The sequence below is a fragment of the Brugia malayi genome (genome assembly GCF_000002995.4).
Source record: "Brugia malayi strain FR3 genome assembly, contig: Bm_v4_Chr3_scaffold_001, whole genome shotgun sequence".
In the NCBI taxonomy this organism is placed as follows: Eukaryota; Metazoa; Nematoda; class Chromadorea; order Rhabditida; family Onchocercidae; genus Brugia; species Brugia malayi.
In genome coordinates this window covers 8,929,068-8,947,111 of record NW_025062477.1, presented here as the reverse complement: position 1 = coordinate 8,947,111, position 18,044 = coordinate 8,929,068, and the positions used below count along the sequence as shown (strand labels likewise).

General features: G+C 33.7%; 2 protein-coding genes across 2 annotated transcripts; both read left to right on the top strand.

The window, feature by feature from the left end:
- Positions 1 to 1,679: 1,679 nt before the first annotated feature.
- Positions 1,680 to 6,059, top strand: Bm12927 (Uncharacterized protein; the record flags this gene model as incomplete). Its single annotated transcript, XM_001901318.2, has 11 exons — positions 1,680 to 1,773; positions 1,849 to 1,885; positions 2,150 to 2,264; positions 2,357 to 2,476; positions 2,582 to 2,734; positions 3,031 to 3,141; positions 3,330 to 3,596; positions 3,887 to 4,004; positions 4,278 to 4,936; positions 5,270 to 5,596; positions 5,925 to 6,059. The coding sequence occupies 11 exons, from the start codon at positions 1,680 to 1,682 to the stop codon at positions 6,057 to 6,059; spliced, it is 2,136 nt and encodes a 711-aa protein (XP_001901353.2).
- Positions 6,060 to 7,898: 1,839 nt separating this feature from the next.
- Positions 7,899 to 16,329, top strand: Bm12925 (Uncharacterized protein; the record flags this gene model as incomplete). Its single annotated transcript, XM_043080539.1, has 24 exons — positions 7,899 to 8,052; positions 8,124 to 8,303; positions 8,581 to 8,692; positions 9,104 to 9,267; positions 9,474 to 9,568; positions 9,999 to 10,078; positions 10,694 to 10,868; positions 11,336 to 11,462; positions 11,670 to 11,766; positions 11,843 to 11,953; positions 12,201 to 12,322; positions 12,661 to 12,917; positions 13,014 to 13,244; positions 13,340 to 13,439; positions 13,582 to 13,738; positions 13,821 to 13,902; positions 14,010 to 14,095; positions 14,246 to 14,400; positions 14,512 to 14,592; positions 14,781 to 14,997; positions 15,098 to 15,165; positions 15,427 to 15,605; positions 15,679 to 15,829; positions 16,286 to 16,329. 24 exons carry the CDS (start codon positions 7,899 to 7,901, stop codon positions 16,327 to 16,329), a joined length of 3,225 nt encoding a protein of 1,074 aa, XP_042936473.1.
- Positions 16,330 to 18,044: the final 1,715 nt, after the last annotated feature.

Here is an 18,044-nt window from a genome sequence, read left to right as displayed (position 1 = left end):
GTTTTGACACTATGCGTTTATCCATTGAACATTTAAGGATGCTAAATTTGTGCAGATACTCTGAAAATTTATTTAGCCGTGGTATTATCAGTGGTATGTGCACGACTAATAATTTGTATGAAAGGATTGAACCGAACATTCCACCCAATAAAATGTTTATCCTGTCCTGGGAGAGATATATTGGCCATTGACTGAAAATGAAAGTGTATTGTAAATCTCTTTACAAAAGGCGGATAAAATTATATGACGTGAGTTATCTATAATGGTTTTGAATATTAAATTAGGGGTGAGTAATTTTAAATGAAAACTAAAAAAAGGAGTGGTTACTTTCAGAAATTTATTGTAATAATGAGTTCTAAACAAAGCACTCTGTATCCTTAATTATGTGTCTTTTCAAAGACCTTATGGCCTCAAATTCTCTTTTAAATAATTCATTATTAATTGAACTTTGGAATAGAATTAACATTCCAAAGTTGCGTTTGGGACAAGGAAGAAACTAAAGTTTAATATTCGAAGAGTCAAATTCCAAAAAACTGATAAGCTAGAGGAAGCGTTAATATAAAATGGAAAGAAAATCCAAGCTAACAGATATTTGATTTGTCTCAAAAGTGCTACTACATTCTGCTTTAATGATACTTTTGTTGGAGTACTATGGTGTTAGGTAAGCTATAAGGAAGTAATCTAAATTAGAAATTTGAACAATGTAACAGCGATGCATTGCTTTGAATCGTCTCTTACTGCGAAATGCTCCAATTTGCTGTAACAGTATTTTCACTGGAAATAAATCAAAGTTCAAACTAGTGACGAATCATAAAAAGTTAGTGAAGAACTTAAATATGTTGGGAATGGTATATGATTTAATGACTGTTAGAAATTATGACGTCTCAATACACGTATTACATCGTCGTTAATTATTGCTTCACAAAAACAGTCAAATTAATAATTGTCAGTATATGATTAACAAATGAGATGTGTGCCATCACTTATGCTGTTCTCAGTGAATGAAGTGCTTCTATGAATGTAGGGCTGAGAAATTTTTAGGCATTCGAGTAATAAATTGTGAATAACGTACAGATGACAACGTAGCATCTCGAGTTTAAAACAAAAAGTTTAATTTAATTTCTCTTCCGACCACAAACCTGGAAGATAAGTGGTCTATGCTGTATTAATTTATTTCTTCTGTCTGATTCCAAATCGTTGACTACTTCAGTTCGATTCGTCTGAATGCAATTTGAATGATACAGAAATTTTTCTGCAGATATGGACAGACTTTACAAATTATGATGTAGGTCGGCGAAATTGAAATATTGATCATAATAGAAAGTGTAAGATAAAGAATTATAGCGCCTGATACTATTGATGGCGGTTGATGCACTGTGATCCTCTAAAAGATAGAAAAACTTTTGATCATTGTTGTTATTGAACATCCTTGAGAATTAAGTCTGAGTCTTTTAGACTTAGTGTAGATATTTGTATACAAAGTAATTTTATTTATCTTTACATTTACTATTCTTCTTTAAATCAAATTCTCTTATCTTTTGTTAATCAAAATTGTCGTTTGTTAATAAAAGGAAAAGTTGAATAGTGAATGTGGTTACAGTGTTAAATGAATGTGTTTTGCAGATAAAGTGTAGAGATTTAGTAATATGCCTTGAAATTATTGTTCTGTTTTAGAAGCTATGCATGGTACAGATAAAAAAAGAAGATCTTTGTTAAACAAAACAACAGAGTCTTCTGAACCACCTATTAAGTATCGGCGTATTACGGAAGAAAGTCAGTTTGAATCCAGTTTTTTACTCCTAAACAATTTTTTGTCTTGTCTATACCATGCATAACATTTAATTTCAGATTGTCGTAGTGCGAAAATAATTGAAAGCGAACGCAGGTTGGTTTTAATGGTACTGTTTTTGTATAATAAAGTATGAAGGCTTGCTCCTGTTGAGAAATATGAGAGTTTGGAGATATCCGTATAACAACTTACTTAGATGATTCACCGGAATAGCTGGAATTTTATTAAAGGAATTTAGTAGTATCTAAGATGCTTTCTTCAAATGTTTCAAAATGACTTGATACATTCGTTATTTTTTTGACAAAATAATTTCACATTATTAAGAGTAGTTCATATAATACTCAAAAGAATTGTGTTCAGATTAAGTGATAATGCAAAACTTCCTCCGGAATCCTCTACTAATGCATCAGATGTTGAAGTCTATAACGACCCGTCAAACTTCCTCAGCTGCAATTGTCTTGGTTCACCACGACAGGTCATTCCTAATTTCTGCACCGATGTTTTCCATAATTTTATATAAAAGACGACAAAGCGATATGTAGATTTGTAGAAAGATATGAGTTACAGGTCTGGCAAATCCTTTGCAATTCGCGTGATAGACTTGACGAAAGAAGAGTGGTAAGATGCAAGATAAAGAAGGTGAAAGGCATTCATTTCCGAATTACTGCGCTCCTGCTAATGATGCAAGTAATAACTTTCTTAAAAAACGAATAATGAACTGATTTATTAATGATGCTAATACGATACAGCTCATAAACACAGAAGATCCAAACAAAGTAAGCGTGATTCTAGCTATGCGAACATATGGAGTATCGTCGCGAAACATACCACCGTGCTGTAGACATATTCGATCGTGTAATGACCGTGTTTGACTTTGCAAATATGGATAAGGGAGATGTAATTTTCACAGGGATTTTCGTCGTCTTCATCGCTTCTAAATTAGAGGTTGATTTTCTATCTCGGATTTTTAATCCAAGCGGTGTTTTTAACTAGCCTTGATACACTTGGATTTAGAACAGACTGAATCCTTTACTTTGAGGACCGAAGAACTTGAAACTCATAGGTCCCACTTAGATGTTACATTTTGCCATGTAGGAGTTGTTCCTTCTCGATTATTAGAAAAAAGAGAAATCATGAGTGGTTGAATCACAAAACTTTTAATACACCAAGGAAACAACACGTTGTTAACCACAGAATATAAAGTTGATTGATTCTCAATGAAATAACACTAAGTAACTCAGGAAAGGCGAAAAAACCATTGGAAAACTATAGCGGATTACGTACGTCAAGTTTCCCCATGTGGTCGCTTGGAAACAGAAAATATGTTCGAACTGGAAATGAAAATAATTAGCGTATGACAATTTTTTTATATTCCACAATTACGTAGTGCATTAGCAGATGCGCAGCACGAACCCTCCTCAGTATAAATCTTTCCTGCTCTCTGTAACAATACAAATAAAGAAAATGGACCGAAGTTCATAAATGCCCAAATTTCCAGTTTGATATGAGGAAGCAGCTAATTTTACAGTGCTAATTTTAGAGTGTCAGTTGGTCATTAAGGACTATAACTGCCTTAGAATGGGCTAAAATATATACGCATATGACGCGAGTTTATACCATATACAAGCGAATTTGTAATCTAACCTTGGCCCATCAGTCAACACCAACTAAAAAACGAACAAAAATAACATTAGGAGTATCTGATGATGAAGAAGTGGATTTCTTCACATGGGCAGAACTGGACGATCTCGTCATAGGCGAACCATCATCTCCAGGTGATTGGAATAATCGAATTGCCATCGCACAGGTATATTTTTATGTGCTTTGAACTGAATAAAACTACTGAACATTAAATTTTTTTCACGTCAGTATTGTGATTTTATTCACTGCATAACAACTAAAATTTCTGCGTTTTCTTTCAAACACGAACTCCTAAGTCCTTTGCTGCTTACTGATTTAAATTTATTTGAATTACAAAGAATTTCATCTAAAGAACAAATGGTCATTCATTTATTACTATTTATGTCATTTAGCACAGTTAAAAATGGCCTTTTATAATTCAGATAAAATGAAATGCACACCTACTTTTATTTTTAGGTTCTAGATCTTTGCACGGCAGATCTTTACAGCTTTAATTTTACATACCGTCAACTTGGAGCAGCAGCATGTATTTCAGTGTTGGGTCTAAACTATGAAATAGCAGCAAAGATTACAGGTCTTTTTTGAATTTAAATTTCCGAGTAAACCACACATTACGACTTGTTTGCAACAATACTAAATTTGCACGAAATGTGAATTGTCAATTCTCTTTGCAGGAAGATCCCTGCTACTCGAGAAACTATTGAACATTAAATCTTTTTCACGTCAATGTTGTGGTTGTATTCACTGGCAGAACAACTAAGATTTCTGCCTTCCTCTGAATTAGAGTATTATGTTTAATAAATATTATGGCATTTTTGGTAAATTTTCTGGAAACCAATAATTTCAGGCCTCGAAATGAAAGATTTACGACCTGCACTAGACTTCGTAAATTCATATCGACGAATCTATATGGAATATGTCCACAAGGAAGGCATCAATTTAGCTGTTGTTCAGAATGATGACCCACTGCATGGTTTGGAAGAATCAGATGAAGACGAAGAAATTGAAGTGGTGGAAAATCGAGATGAGAAACCCAGCGTCCCGGAATCGATACAAAACGTTGAACATATACAACCAAAAATGTTAAAAACTAAAATAAGATTTCCGACTCCAAAATGCAAGCCTGATCATGAAACTCTCAAAACATCAGGATTCATCAATGAAATGTCGGAGAGTATTGGAGATGTGTCAGAGGAGCAAGGACCGTCAAATACCTCGCCTAAATTCAGGAAAAAATCAAGAATATTCGTGTCTGACACAGAAGTGTCATTGCTGGAAATTAATATCAATTCTCCGAGCTTCCAGAATATTTCTATAGAAGCCAATATACCAGAACAACAGAGACTAAGGATTTTGTCATCTAAAATTGAAAATAAAAAAGAGATTAGGCGACCCATTAACTTTATCTTTATGAAGAAAAAACAACTTCCTACCGCATTATCCCCAGTAGTTGCAAACATGTTCTTTCAGGCTCCACCACCAGAAACACAAGCACTTCCATTGCAGGTATAGTGTTTTCAGAAACAGAAAGTAACGAGATGCGCATAATACAAGCATAATATTAAATGACGGAGTAAACCGTCGCTAAAAGTTGAGATCCTTGGAACCATCTTGCAAAAGTCTGACTTGAAATCATGATTCAGAATTTCATTACTTAATAGAAAGATATCAGAATATTTGCAATCACTCACATTGGGTGATTGATCAGAACCGACTTCTGACAGATTTACCTTTCGTGGCTATTTAATGCGTGTGATCTGGTTCTGGAATAGAATACTGTATCAGGTGGTTAAAAAAAATAGCAAGACTGGTTAAGCTCTTCAGACCATTTTTTTTTAGGTGCCGGTGAGCCATGCTACAAACAAGGCAGAAAATGCAGAAGTCATTGAAAAAAGATGCAAAAAAATTATCGAGATGGAGTGTGAATGTGGATGTGGAAAACGAGACGTAATTGACGACAAGCTTGAATTAGAGAGAATGATCAGTTTATTTTCACATCAAAAGGGAGAAGGGAAAGCCGTTGCAAAGTTATTTATATCCAAACGTAATCAATGCGGGGAAACAGAAATATTGCGTGAGATCGCTATCCCCCATCCGATTGAAGTTCTGGAAAAGCAAATAGGAAGATTCTATACTCAGTCTTTTCCCCTTGAAGCACAAATAACGGTTAGATCTTTTTTCGAAACATTACAATGATCAGAGGTTAGATGGATATGCTGCTTTGCCATTAAAATATGCTAAACAATAAGTGTCTTTTATTCGAAGGCTGCATACATCCTTCAAACTAAACCAAAAAGCTAAATTAGACTTTGTCGGGAATTGCGTACTTACTTGTTCAACCACGCAAGTCGAAATATAATATATGCTGATTTTCTTTTCTTACCATTTATAAAAAGTTACTGAAATACCATATTGCAGCGTAGTTCTTGAATTTGCTTCATCAAGCTATAATTACCGCAACATATTTCTTCCTTTTCCTATTCTATGATTTCAGCACCGTGTCATAAGACGTTTACAACGATTTTGGCTGGCGTGTGAAAATAGTCAGCCATGCAAACGCCGGCATTCCCATTCAGCATGGCAAAATAGACGTATAAACGTAAATGTGCAAAGAAGAAAGTCCAGATGATCCCTAAGATTTAGTATGTCGAATCCTGAAATTACTCTAATGATTGTGGAACTGCCATTCTAGTGGTTCAGGAAACTAAAAAAAAGTAGGTGGGAGTATGGAGAGAAGTGTTTTACAAATTAGATAATATGCTAGCGAACTGGAGAAAGATGGAATTAGAGGTAGCACTGTATTGATGACTGTATCATCTGATGCTATGTTTTGTGCTAGTATTATAAGTTAGCTGAAGAGAACTGCACTCATCATTTCAATGTATCTGTTTGTACACTTCACTTATATTTCACTTGGGCCAGTCCAAGTCTACATAATTCACTGAAATACACCCTGAGATTCTTGGCACACTTAGTGGGACCACATAAATCTATCACGCCTGAGGTGCATTCGGACTGACATCGCGCACTACGACCTAGTCTCTGTGTATCAAGCTGCAATAGGCGCTCGCGATACACATATAGCAGCATGACAGCGATGACGTGAGCATGGGAGAAGTAGGGGCTCATTTCGGAGTGCGCACCGCGGCTTGCACTCATACAACTTCTGTTGGTCATTTCTTGGGGATCTTCATGCTATTACCGTTCCTACGATAATCTTACTGCTACGGGGGAAAAGTGCACAGAGCATACGTAGATTCACTGTAAAATAAGAGAGACAATTCCGGAAGTCGATACCTCCAATGAACGCGTTAGATAAGGCTAACAGCGGATGAGTACATTTGCATCTGTGGTTCTTATGGGAGTTTCGAACTCAGTTAATTATAACGTTGACCTTTTATTTGTTATGTGATTAATTAACAGTTAGACGTTCTGATTACTATCTTTCGGGATCAAACAATTAGGATGAGTACTGAAGTGGAGAAGAGCCATAAAAAATAATTTTGATTAGCTTTGCTCATACATGTCAACTGAACATTTGAGTGCTGTTATTATTGGTATAAAAACTGCAATGGGAAAAATCAACCAGTTGAGTTATGGGTGTTCGTTTGGTTCAATTTTTTGTTGAAATCTCGAGGCGTCTGTTTAGAACATACTTTTGATGTTTGATATCCCTCATTGCTTTTCCATCTGATGTTTTCCTGATATTTTTTTTTTTTTTTTTTGCATGTGTAAGACAAATGTTATGAGTGAGCGGTGATCAGTCATTTTTTGTCAACCATTTCAAAGGAATTTGGGGAAGTTTTGTTTTAATCCAAAATATTTGGAAACAGGGATACTTTCATTTGATTATCTTAACCATCTCCAAAAAAGTGATGATGTTGTATAGAGGATGGCAAGACAAATGGAGAGAAGAAGGATGATTCACTTTTAAATCCTGGAATATCATTGTTGAGCAAACGATGTCAACATTTTTAAAATGTTGTCTGTTTTATTAGAAGTATAGGAATGGGCAGTTTCTTTGGTGATAATTCGATTGAGATGGAATATTTGGAATATGTTTATAAATTGTCGCGGTAATTAAAACGTGAAGTAATTGGATCGATAGACCCGGTCTTCCTACTTTCAAATGATAACAGTGATTGTTTCAACTGTTTTAATCCGCATAAAAAGTTTATCATGCAAAAACAATTCACGACATTGTTAGTTAAATTTCGGAGTCGGATTTTTCAATCATCACATCAATATGCATGTTTGTTCATTGTAGTCTTAGCAGGCGTGGGCAACAGTTCTTCAGTCTTCGTTTTTGTGTTTTTATAGATTGTGCGTCGTCAGCATATATATATATATATATATGTTTCAGCATTTTTCGACTTTAGTTTTTTTAGTTTTAGTGATCCATATATTAGAACATATATTTAAATGAATAGTATAAAATGGGGTTAAATTATCACTGAATGAAAAGAAGATGGGTGATTCGTACGACGAAGATGAGGGTCGTTTGATGATAGATGATGCTATTCTGGATAATACTCATTCATCCCAAGCAGGTTGCGCGGAAACATCGACCAAAACGACAACTTATGAAAAAACGATTGAATTAACATCAAGTTCCGAAGATGGTAAATTGTATCAGAAATAATGTTTTTTTTTTTCTTTGTAATATTTCCTAGTAGTTGGATTAGCTGTTTAGGCATGGAAAGTCATCCGGTTGATCCAGAACCGAAGCCGAATTTTTATTGTGAAAGTGGAGCTCCAAAAGCAGTGCAAGGCGTTCATCGAGATGATCGATTGAAAATGACAATCAAACGGACACAGAGCCCAGTCAGCGGTGGTGGACAGTTTTCGTATTCTGGAGAAAAGCGTAGTGACGGTAGGTTTTTTTTTTTTTTTAAAAAATCTTCATTGCTTATAATTTTGCGAACATTTGCATACTTATCCATCTGCATAAGGTATTTATTAGCTTTGTTTCTCGAACCATCTGTATTGGAAATACATATTTTATATACCACCGAATTCGAGCTAAGTGCATCAATGGATTTCAGATGGATTATTATGAATTGTAGAAGATGTATATTTTTATATTTTCAGCATATTAGTGCTTTTTTTTGCCATTTTTTAACTGCTGTAAACTGCTAAAACGCCTGTAGGAGCAGCACGAACTGAAGACATATCTAAGGAGGAGGGAGAAATCGATGATGAGGAAGAAACGGGCAACAGTTTACATACTCAGTCAACCACTGTTCACCAGCCAGCTAACTGGTGCGTTATTTTTTTTTTTTTTTTTTTGCGAGGAATTTATGAATTTCATTCATTCTAAGAATATTTGTTATGGACTTACGGTCTTCTTCCATTAGTAGAATTGGTGCGAGAAGTAACACATTTGAAGACTATTTTTGAAATTTCAATAAATTATCCGGAAAAAGGTCGTTCAAGGAATAAGGGTTTTTATTAAGTTTCCATAATTTATTAAGAAAAACTTAGCTTTGTAGGCAGGTACTGTAGTTTGCTAGAACTGTAAATTTAAAATTTTAAGAGTTATTCATACCTCAGTAAAACTCTTTTTCCCGTAAAAGAGGATTTTTGAAATCACCGGTTTGTTTGATTGTTAAATTTATTAATTTAATAAGGAAATTTGACCCTTTATTGTGCATTGATATATAATGATTTTAGGTCTGGATACCAGAGCAGTGGTTTTGAAGCTGGATCTGGCACGAGCAAATTTCGCCATAGTGGGCAACAACAGTTTGAGCATCATGCCCTGTACAGCACACCACATTCTAGCACTCGTCAGCTAGCAGTCAATATTTCTGTATCTTCAAATGTAACTTCTTCTGGTAATTAATTTATTGATATTTTTTGGTTTTTTAGTTCATTTGTTTTTTCACTATTTGGTGCTAGATTTATCTGATTATTAAATAATGTTAGGATTATGTCAGATAATTATTTATAAATATATTAGGAACATTGCTCTGAAACCGTTGTTCAGTACAATTTCCATACAAAACTGTATTACTTGCATTCTATAGGAAAGTTTTTCTAGGGCCTACAAATGTGACAAGTTCAGTAATGGTTGAAGAACACCATTCTCGTATTCTCTCTTCATCTTACGTGCCGCAAACGCAAACTTCTACCAGTGTATGTCTGGAAATCAACCTTAAGCAGTTTCATGTTTTAATTTTTTTAGTTAGAATACTTTTCATATATATTAGATACGATAGTTCCGATTTTATATGACGGCAGAATTCAAACGAAAAAAAAAAGTGAATTTTATGTATCAAAGAGAAGTTGCGGTGCAGTTTGTAACTAACGTTACAGATTATCAGATTTGAGAAATTACGAAGATTCATGTGGTACATTGTGTTAGTAATCATTTAATAAAAAATATCAGGGTTTTTAGCTACTGCACTTTCTATGTTTCAAAAAGTTCCGAAATGTCGTTTCAAACTGCATTTTATTTTTCTCGTGGTTTTATTTCCATGCTCATTATTTATGCAAAGTTTTTATTGCGTTATTACCATATTTTTACAATTACTTAATGATAAGATAGTGATAAATCTAATTAAAGGAGGGACAATTTGGTGAAGATTCTGCAGATTTGGATCGACAGAATACTGCTGTAGTTGGTGTTAGCTTAAAAAATACAGGGTTAGTGTTTCATATTCTTTAAGTTTTTACAAATTTTTTTTGCAAAAATTTCTTACAAATTTTTAAAATTTTATGTTTATGTCATGCTATGACTTATTGTCAGTGATGTTATTAGTCTGATTAAAGATGGTGTAATTTCAAATTGTGATCGTCCGTTTGGTGTCACGCAGAGAACAGTGCTGTAAAATATAGTAAATAAAATAAAATCATTTCTCTTATATCCATACACCTGAAATTTATAACAATAGGTGGACTTTATTAAGATGTTAAGTAATAAAAAGACGAGTGAAAAGTATCGTTTCAACTTTCTCTTGTATCATTTTTCGTTCTTTTATATGGTGATTGTCTTTTTTCTTTTTCTTGTTTTTTTTTTTTTTGTATTCGCTAAGTTATTTCCTAACTTAATATTTGGTTCTTGGTCGCATTTCTTCTATCAGAAAGATAGTCACAAACTTTTATGTTAAAACGAATAATTAAAAAAGGTAAATTTTTCTAAAACATTTACGAATTTTTCATCCTAATAATCATATAATAAGTCTAATAATTTCATTGTAGACTGCAATAATCAAAACTGATGTGTTATAATATTTGATGTGATAGCTTGATGTGTTGTAGAACGCACAATTTACCATGCAACAAAATACGAAAAAAGAAACGACGTGTCAGTGAGCAAGATGACCATGGAACTTGCCAGGCTTCTCCCAGTAACGCTGCGCCTTCCTTTAATATGACAGCTTCACAGTTAGGCATAACTTCTGCAAGTGTTAGTTCAGCGAAAAAGAAGAAACCGGTAAGTTTAGAAAGTATGGAACACTGCTCATGTATTCGAGTTTAATGTAGATTAAAATATTTCGAGAATTTATGAGATACAAAAAAATTTGCGATTTATTATAATGATGGACTTCATCTTATGCAAATGATTTGAAACATTGTTTACAATTAGTGAGACATAACTATCGTATTTCTTTCAGAGTTTGAAGTCAGTATATTTCATTAAGATCTGTTTTTAATAATAAAAATCATCATTTGATTTGACAAAGAGTAATTTGTTATACATAAATCTCATATCACAGTACACTATATTGTAATGTCACTTTTAGGTACTAAAAAATTTTGTACTCATTTAACGAGCAAGTACTTAACGAATTTTCCGTACACAGTCTAAAAAACAATGCTTTTGTGGCCTGGAAATAAATCAGCCACACTTATATTTCAGCAGTTCAAAAAGTTCTTTCTTTTTAATCAATCTAACTTTAGCTACAGAATATGCGGGACTGCTCGACATGTGTTACTGTGAAGTCCGTGCAAACTAATGATGGAGATATAGATGTAAAAGTTGGCTCAACTCATTGCCTCAATATTTCTGTACTTGCAAAAGCATCGAGTAAGATCATAACATTTGCTTCACTTGTTTTCTTCGCAGATTCCTGGCACATTTATTTAAATTACTTTTAATATCAATAGCCTCACTGACTTAAGCTTATGGGTGACGTTGTACTACGCAATATCATGTTATACTATATTTCTGCTTTTGTGAATTGTGCATTTACTCATAACTCAGTTCAAGCTACTTCGCTGTCAAATTTTACAGATTATTTATATTATGTTACGAATTGGAATGGGCATGATTTGTATGGTATTTTGGGTGACGGTTTGCCGCCTTTACAACATACTTACATGAATAAAAAGTTAGTACTTCATTTTCAGTTATAATCCAGTGATGTTATTTGTGGCCTCATTGGCAGATTATGTGATTGGTTTTAGATGTGGTGGTACGTCTGGTGCATCAAACAGTGCATCTGGGTTCGACTTTTTTAGTTCGCATGATAAAACAAATGGTAGCAGTCCATCAAAGCAACGACTTAATGCTAAAAGGTTTATTTAATATTTCTTGTATCCATTTAAAACATAGTCATCATGAACACACTTTCTTCGATTGTCTCAGTTTTTTTTTTTTTCGTTTTATCTAATTCATATGTAAATATATTAATTTTATTTTCAGTTTATTTTCTTTTAGTTATCGGTCAAATTCTATATATGATGAGGTTAATCTTCTCATTTTACTGTTTTATAAGTTTCTGCAAACTAAGAAATTGTTTGAAACTAAGATATTATTTTAAAGATCAAACAGAAGCTCCTCAGTTTGTCCACCGAATGGATTTCCTGAAATTAAGCCAACTGGAAGAAAAGGTTTGATCGGAAATGTTGGTCGACCATCAAGCGCCTCAACCAGCGATGTACAATGTAAGTAGAGATCACCAAGTTATTTTATTGAAGTTACTGTAACCAACTCTGGAAAATATGTTTGTTCTTATTAATGTCTGATTAACATACGGGGGCATTTCATAAAAAAATTAGGGATGCAAAGAATGAAACGGAACTCTGTTAGATATAACTGGATGTTGAACAACGATTTTGCGTTTGCAGAAGTCGTAAGAACTTGAGCTGAGCCTGAATTCATAATCGTACTATTTGCTATATTATTAGCTAACACCGCGCTCAAGTGTTTGCTAAAAAAAATTTTGAATATATTTCTTTGTTCTCTTAAACTGGTAAGTTTTAATAAAGTAGAAACATTGCAGCTATCAGTGGAGATCTGCAGGATGATGAAAGGTCACAGTCACCAGTCTCATGGTTCACATCTGGAAGTAATGATCCAATATCTGCGCTCGGTTCATTTGGAACTGTTGCAGACAATGTTTCATCTCAATTACGCGAATGCGTTTTATCTACAATGTATTCTTGTCCAGTAGCAGGTTGTGAACATCGCTATGACACTCAGTCACAGTTGGCAGTCCATTACCACACGCACTTTGTGAAAGAAGACGGAGGAAGAGCGGTAGAAAATAATTTTAACATAAATTTATCGTTTATCATTTTTAAGAATAAATTAATATTTAAACTTGGAGATTTTTCAGAGCGTAATATTTTGTAGATCTACGTTGAAACTATGGGTACTCAAACAAATTTAGTCGTGATGAAAGATGTTGCTGTCGATACGGATAGAGAACTAACTCATGTTTATGCAGTTTCCTCAGGAGAATTTATTCCGGAAGGAACGAAACTCAAAACTGGTGAAAACAGTATTCATTTGATTTCACCGAAACCGAAATTATCGAAAACGCTCACAAACCATGAAGAACAAAGTATCAGTGAGCTCTTCAAGGTAGGACAATTCAAGCTACCCTTATTTAAGATTTAAAATTTTATGAGTCAGGTAATACACTGCAGTACCTTTATTTATCGCTAGAATTTTTATAGGTTGTAACACAGAAGGCAGAGACGAGCGTTGGAACTGCAAAAGCTGACGGGAAAAAAGCTTTCGTTGTTAAAAGTCCAAAAAATATTGTCACCAGCAAAGGTAGGAAATGGTGTTATCACTAAAATTTGTTTATGTTTATTGTTGATTAAATTCATAGATTGTAAATTTGACACATTGTTTTCATTATCACCATCTACATTCGTTATTTATAATGAATATATTAATATGATATATTTTTTAGTATACGGTGCCTTACTCACTAGTAACAGTGCAGTAAATCAGAATGAAATACCTACTGCACTTGATGCGATTCGTAAAATGGTAACAAATAACAGTGGTGAAGTTCATTCACGTGAGCAGCAATCAGCAACCATTATTTCCGGCTTGCCATCATCTAGGTATAGATCTCTCTCTCTCTCTTTGCTTCATAAAACTTTTTAGACTTAGAAATCAAAGAAATGAATTTTGAAAAGTTTTCAGTGTCCCTTCTACACCTCACGGTGGCGCTACTTCACCTGCATTTTCAGACATTTCGGATGATGCTCCCACTTTGGAAAAAGAGGTTCTTTTTGAAATATTTGGACAAGTAAAGAAAATTACGTTGTTATTATTCATTTTCTCTATGTTTTAAATGCACTACGATAATACTGAAATAAAGTCGTATTGTAGGTGGCCGACAAATCAGAGGAGCGATCTTTGGATCGAATTAAAGAATTAGTAAACAGCACCGAAAAAGCTCCACTAGAACAGTTAAGGTTTGTTATCGAAATATTTTTGTTCTGTTTATTTTTTATGGAGTTCGTTTTTGTTTACCTTAAATCAATCTCGGTCCGTCAGTTAATGAAAAGATTAAATTGGTTGTTGGTGAACCTACTGTTTTTCTGGAGCAATTATTTGAATTAAAGTTTGTCGATCGAGGACGAAAAAATGATCACTGTACCGAAAAGCGGAGTTGGTTCATCAACTTTGCTCTGTCCTGTAAGCTCATCAACTGCTATTGCTACTACATTGTCTGTTCCAAGAGTATCAGCAGAAATAAATCAGGGCTTCTCTTCTGATGGTTTGTTCTGTTTTGATAGTTTTTTGAAAAATATGCAATATGCAGTTTCAGATTTTGAAGTTTCGAAATCTTGAGCTTTTTATTGGGCTTAATCTGATCTGAAATTTCCAGGTTCAAAAAAGAACGAAATAAAAACACAGTCACATGCAAACACTCTCGGTTCTTTTGCATCATCCTTCATGGATCCATCGGGTTACTTTTTCCAACAACTGTTTTATTGATGCATTCCTCTATTCATATTACTAATATCCATTTTAAAGAAATTGTTGCTAGTCTGAGCGGTATGAGAATTAAACTACCAAAATACTAATCTTTTAATTGTAGCATTTTTGTTGTTACTGTTTAAATAATATGACTGAAATATTATCATTTAATTTCAGGATTGCGCCATGCTTCTACTATTCCGATTTCTATACCGAATTTGTCAAACGCCCCTTCTGCTTCAGTTTTTGCACAGCCCTATTTCATACCATTTATCAGTCCGTCAGTGAGCAATGCCACAACTTCAGGAATATCGCAGCCTCATACTTCGAAACATAAAATTCATGATTTGAAGGCCAATCCACCAAGTTTGATTCCTTTTCAGTCTAAAGAAAGGTTAGTGATTAAGTAGTATAGTCTTAAAATAAGAATTTCATATTTTCTCATATTCTCAGAGAGCATTGTTTTTTTTTTTTCTAAAAGATTTGTATTCCAGCAACAGCCTTGGTCAGTCATCAGTTGTTGCTTCGTCCAATTCTCAACCTCTATCACAAGGAGGGACAGGTTTGTGCTCTAAATAAACTAGATTTGACAGCCTGAAATTAGGTTTTATGAGATTATGTTGTTCTAAAGATAAATTATTGCAAAGGTAATTTCTTATCGAAAAAACTTCGTAATTGCCTTGCCGTAGGCCAGTTTTACTCAAAACTCTGATCAATTTTCTCAAAAACAGTTGAGATATTTATCTTTTTTCATTTTTATTTACTGACAGTGTTCTGATTATCTAAAAATTTGTATCGTTTTGAGGTATATTTCTTCTTGAAGGTAGTGTTTCAACAACGAAGCAAACTGTGCACCAGCAACTAGGAAGTCAAAGTGCTGCTTCGGGAAATTCTTTTGCAGCTATTCAGTCTCATGCTTCGACCAATAGTGATCGCAGCGCAAATGCTCAAAATGTACAATCTTCTGCATTGAACTTCATGCAGCATCAACAACAGCAACAGGTGAAGTAACAATATCATATCTTTATTAAGGCATTCTTAACCAACCTATCTACGCATTCTATCCATGTTTTAGGCCTATTTTGCGCAGCTGCAACAACATCAACAAATGCAGTATATGCAACGATTTGGCACAGCTTTTCCAATGACCGGACCACCGAATTCCATGAATGCTGTTGCACAACAAGCTTATGAGCAACAAATGGCTGCTTTGCATGCATCATTTGGTAAGTAGTAGGATAACACTTTTTGCAAATTTACTTGCCAGAAGACCCTTTTAAATTGTTTTTTGTCAGTTTTTTTTTTTTCAAATTTTACGAAATAATTTTTGGAATCATTGGGAAATTATATTTTTGATCGATTGCATTGTTAGTAATTAGTTCTCCTTAGCAGTAATACATAATTTCCCAATAATTCAGTAACCCATATATGGTATGACAGTGCACTTGAATTAGATCGTATGCACATTAAACTAATCGATATAGGCTATCCTCTTTAAAAAAGTATTGTTTAACCATTTATCATTAACACTGAAATATTTTCTGCTCTCAGTTTTTATTTTGTTAATTTTTCCACTCTTTTATGAACACTTGTTAATTTTAAAATCTTTCAATGTGTGTTGTGAGTCTAGAGAAACAGATATATACACCATGTTTTATATATGTATTGTAGAATATTTTCAGGCTATCCAGGAATTTTTATGCCGCCGTCATTTCCACCCAAGTAAAAAGGAATGAACGGGAAGATTACTGTCCAACGAATGTGTTAGGTTCTAATTAAATTGTTCTAGTTTGCTCAGAATGCAAGATATTGCTATGTTTATATTGCAATATAAACCGCACTGCAGGTTTTTAAAAGTTGAAAGTTTCCAGACACAGAAATCGGGTCAAAAATGAGTGCAGCAATGTTTTGCATATCTAAACCCAGTTGGTAGAATCTCTAAAAGTTTGTTTTTCTTGAGATGTTTACATTCATTTTGTTTCAGTCATTCTTGGCTCTTACTGTATCATCGCTCAGGTTTTCTGTTCGGATATTCATGAAAGAAAATATTATTTTTTAAAACTCATAAAATGGTTATAACGTATATTTGTTTTATTAGGATATATTTGAGAATTTGTTAGAATTTTGAAATGCTGTTTTGATATCCCTTAGTTCCTAAATTTTTATTAGTTCCATGAATTTGTAACAAAACTGATGCCAGAAAAAGATATATTATTGTGAGATGTCCAATGGCAGTCACGTCTGGTATGCGACTGCATCAAAATACGACCGACGGCTGTTGTGGTTGTAATGACTGGATCAAACTCCCCACTACTTCAGAACTGTGCATTTGTTAATGATATATTGTTATAAACAGCTAATTCTGCCCTTTACTTCGGTTCCATGTTTTCTTTTTATTGTCGCTTTATTTTTATTAGGCATCATTTTAAAAGTATTTTTATCACCATTTTCTCTTTTCGCAGTCTTTTCATTATTATATCTTTTCATATATGTTTTGTTTGTATTGTGTCATGCTTGCTGTACATTTGACTTTTCGGAACGGTTCAAACAGGAAATTATGCAACTTGAATTTGTTACACATTCCGCTCACCTACATCAACGGGTTAATTAGTGCTTCAGTTATATTTTAAGAAGGTAATTGTTGAGCTCTGAAAAGGATGTAATTAAGTGACGCGATATTTATAACGTCCATATTTTACTGCTTTGCTGCTCAGAAGCTGGTTTTATCTCCTCCGGCAATAAATTTTTATTGGACTTTACTATAAACTATGGCAAGAAATAAATTGAAACTGTGAGTATTTTCTTACCTATTGTGTAACAAATAACAGCAAAATTCGAGTACTTAGTTCATTGTTGATCATTTTGTATCACTCGTATAATACCCTCCCCATCTCTATATCGTAATTTCAGTTGTAATTATATTCACTTCACAACTTTTAGTTTTGTTTTATGAAATGCTTCAACGTATTATTTTTTCAGCGATAAGTTTATTCTTTTTGGTTACTGTTATTACTGCTCTAGTGTTAATGCTATTCATTAAAGTCGTTCCGTCATATCTTAGCAAAAGACTGATAGATTGGTTATGTTCGTTTGAATTTATTGACGCATTGTTTTTTCCTTTACTGCTGTATATTGGATAAGCCGGAATCACTGCTCAAGATATATTCTTTAAAAATATTTAAGGTTTTCCATGAAGGAATGAGGAGAGAGGGATACATTTCTTGACAGTCTTCGTTAAATGGAGTCATTTCAATAAAAATATCTTTCCTTCGCAGTCATGAATATCATAAGATATAAGGGATGAATGATTCCATTGGAAAGGAGATTTGAGAGTTTATATTTAAAAGTTAAGATTTCCGTATCATTTTTCATAACACTTGTAATGTCTTGTAATGAAGTAAATTTACTTTCAGGTGAATTCATTATATTAGATCTGATGAT